General features: G+C 53.3%; 1 protein-coding gene across 1 annotated transcript in view; it reads left to right on the top strand.

Moving 5' to 3' along the window:
• The first annotated feature begins 1,970 nt into the window (after window positions 1–1,970).
• LOC104130324 (cholesteryl ester transfer protein) overlaps window positions 1,971–3,298 on the top strand; it is a 10,458-nt gene continuing 9,130 nt past the window's right edge. Inside the window, exon 1 of the mRNA XM_009643360.2 lies at window positions 1,971–2,368. Within this exon, the coding sequence (XP_009641655.1) occupies window positions 2,224–2,368 (145 nt within the window). The 5' untranslated portion in view covers window positions 1,971–2,223. The remainder of the gene's footprint in view (window positions 2,369–3,298) is intronic.

The raw sequence follows: 3,298 nt of genomic DNA, 5'->3' as shown, positions 1-3,298 counted from the left end.
TAGCTTTTTTTTTAAAAAAAAAAACAAAAACCTGACCTGCCTCCTGCTAGCCTGACCTTGCACTGGGAGGAGGGTGGGCTGTTGTGTCCCTGCTGCCCTGGCCTCTGCCTGGCTGCCCCAGGGGAGGGATGCTTGCAGCACCTCCACATTCTTTTGCTATTGTAGGCAGAAAGTCTCCAGCCTTCCTGTTACCTCGGGAGGTCAATGCCCGGCAGTCCCCTGTCCTCCCCTGCCATCAGGTCATCTGCTAGCAGCAGCCTCTGAAGTGGTGACGGGGCAGGGGAGCTGGCCTGTAAATGCATGATATCTACCATGCAGCACGTTGGCTCTGGATTCTTGGTCTTTCTGTCATTACCTACCCCGGGGCACTAGTGACAAGTGCCCCTGCATCAGAATGCTCTGGTTTTCCCTTTCCTTCCTGCTGCCATGAATTGCTGCCCTGGGAAGAGGGGTGGCTGTGGCCTCCTGGGTCCTGCTCTGCTTTCATTTACAGTGACCAACACCAGGCTCAGGGCTGCTTCCCTGCTGCAGTGCCTCCTCTGGATCTGTTCCAGTAAAACTTAAACTGCATGCAGTGCTATGGAGTCTGTGTCCTGCAACAAAGGGGAGTGTGTCTGCCAAAAGCTGTGCTGAGGATGGGGGTAGACACGCTCGTGTGCCACTCGGCAGCACCAGCTCTCTGACTGCTGATTTTAGTGCCTCGCTACCTCTGATGTGTTGGTGCTGCGGTGCCTGGAGATACCCCCTCCTGCTGTGGCTGCAGAGCTCCCTTACCCTGGGCCTTGGCCACTGCACCAACATCCCTTGAACTCCAAGCTGCTGGGGAGGGCTGAGCATGTGAGAACTGTGAGCTGAAGGACAGAAAACAGACTAGAGCTGCTAAGAGGTTAAAACCTCTTGAATTTAAATCCTTTAGTAATGCGTCTGTGCCCTTTGTAGCTTCCCTGTAAAGACCCTCCTGGCCAGGGCAGTGAGGGTGCTGTGGCGGCTGAGATGACAGCACTGGGCTGCCCTGCAGGAGCTATTCTGGTCAGGCACCTGCTATCTTCATATGTGCTTCCCACATTTAATTGTTTATAATACAGTATCAGCTGGTGGCCTGTCCTGGGCCACCACACCACTCGCCTGGAAAAGCCTGGAGGAAGCCTGCAGATGCTCGGTTTCCCTCAGCAGGTCAGTGACCGCAAGTGCCTCCTGCGGGGTACCCGAGGCCGTTTGCTTTCTCAACTCAGGAAGAAAACAGGGCCAGCAGGGTGAGGGCTGCTGGACAGCGAGGCCCCCCAGAGGAAATGCGCTCACCCGGCACAGGGAGGATGAGGCATCTGCCAGGGAGGGGAGCAAGGCTGGCACCTTCTCTTGCTTGGGGAGTTGAGCGTGCTCCTGCAGTGTTGCCAAGACCTCACCTTTCCTTCTCTGTTAGTCTTTAGGATGGGCCCCAGCACCACAGCAGGGCTGTGGGGGGATGGTGACATGCAGGGCAGGTGTGCACAAGGAATGGGTGTGAATTTGGGTTTCCAGTGTTTCCCAAATAGCAGCCGAGAGGCCAGGGGCATGAAAAGCTCCAGCTTAGAGGGTTCTTCCCCATCTGGAAGGTGGAAAACCAAAGATGGTCCCCAAATCCAGCCAAGAGGCAGATAGCATCTCAGTCCTGTGATCATAGAGCCCTCCAGGGATGTGGGAGGTGTGGGTTCACCCAGTGGGGGCAGGAGTGACACCCCCCCCCCCCCCCACACACACACACACAGAGGAGCATGTCTCAGTTTCCCCACAATGTGCCTAAAATCAGTGGTGGTGGGAGCAGTTAATAATGTAGATAACTTTCAAACAGGGCTTTGCTGGGAAATTGCTGCAGGAATGTAGAATATTTCTGTATGAAGAGCAAATGATGAACTGGCTGGAGGCAGAGCGTGAGGCTGATCCCTTGACTTTATCCCCTCCCCAGCTTTCTTCACCCGCCTCAATGCGTCCATGTCCCGAGTTAAAGCAGTTTTGGCAGGACAGCCAAATCCTACAGCCCAAGCGTCTGCGGTGGGGGGAAGGCAGCGTGCAACTTGAGGAGTGTTAAGGAAACTAGGAAGATTAGGAAATGTGTGATGAGTTTTGATAAACGGAGGAAGCAGGTCACATCCTGCTTCAAATGAGGGCTGCTTGGAGGTATGAAAGCAGCCTTTGCCACTGTCAAGAATCAGTCGATCTCGTCTGCGCTCTCTGCTCTGGCCGAGGATGCTCTGGGCTGGCAGGATGAGACTGGGGACCTTTGGGATCTTGCTAATGCTTGTCCATGCGTCCGCAGGCTGTGAGTTTGGGCCCTTCCCTTACAGTGCCACAGGGATCGTCTGCAGGATGACCAAGCCCGCTGCATTGCTGTGTAAGTGCCTGCTGTACGGGGCTGCGTTTCCCCCCTCTCCACTAGAAGTTTGTGATAGAGCAGCCAAGTGAGGGGGTTTCTTGCTTCCCTGGCTCTTGTGGAAACCATTTATCTAGTAAGATGTGTTAATGCCTGCTTGGGAGCATGGGTTAAACCATGGGCACCTGAACTGAATAGGCACAAATTCTCAAAGGAGCTCAAAAACAGTCCTCAAGCCCCCTCCTTAGTCCAAGTTTTAGCAGTGTTCCTCATTGGGGGTGTGATGGAAGTGCTAGTGTTTGCTTTCTCACCTTGCTCAATTCCAACTCTTGGGGTCGGTGTGCGGAAGGGGAGGAACATGGGTTCTCTGCTGCTGCAGGTTTATTTGCAAGGATTTGGGGGCTCTGTGGGTGGGGGAAGGACAATCGGTCCTTTCGCAAAGGGTGGGAACAGCTCTGTCCCATCCCCTCCAACAGTGGTACATGCAGAGAAGAATGCTGGGCCAAACTAAGAGAGGGGTTTTTTGTAAGGAAAAAAATCCTGTGCAAGCGTGTGCCTGAGGCCGAGGCTGGAATGGGCTGGATAACTTTGGGAAAATGGGTACAGAAACTTCAGTCTCAGTTTTTCCTTTGGAGACACAGCAGCTGACTGCACTACAAGCAAGCAGCAAGAGAGCAAAGCATCAGGGTAAAGTTGTGGTGGTTTCACCCTGGCTGGATGCCAGGGGCCACCAAAGCCACTCCATCACTCCCCTCTTTAACCAGATAGGGGAGAGAAAAGTAAATCAAAGGGCTCGTGGGTCGAGACAAGAACAGGGAGAGATCATTTGTCAGTTACCATCACGGGCAAAACAGACTCAGCTTGATGAAATTAATTTAATTTATTACCAATCAAAATCAGAGAAGGAAAGGATAAAAACTGCTGAATCTTAAAACACCTTCCCCCCACCCC

Source organism: Egretta garzetta, unplaced genomic scaffold (assembly GCF_000687185.1).
Source record: "Egretta garzetta isolate BGI_Z169 unplaced genomic scaffold, ASM68718v1 scaffold27, whole genome shotgun sequence".
NCBI classification, from domain to species: Eukaryota; Metazoa; Chordata; class Aves; order Pelecaniformes; family Ardeidae; genus Egretta; species Egretta garzetta.
The sequence above is the reverse complement of the archived record's forward strand: the minus strand, read 5'-3'. Positions and strand labels throughout refer to the sequence as shown.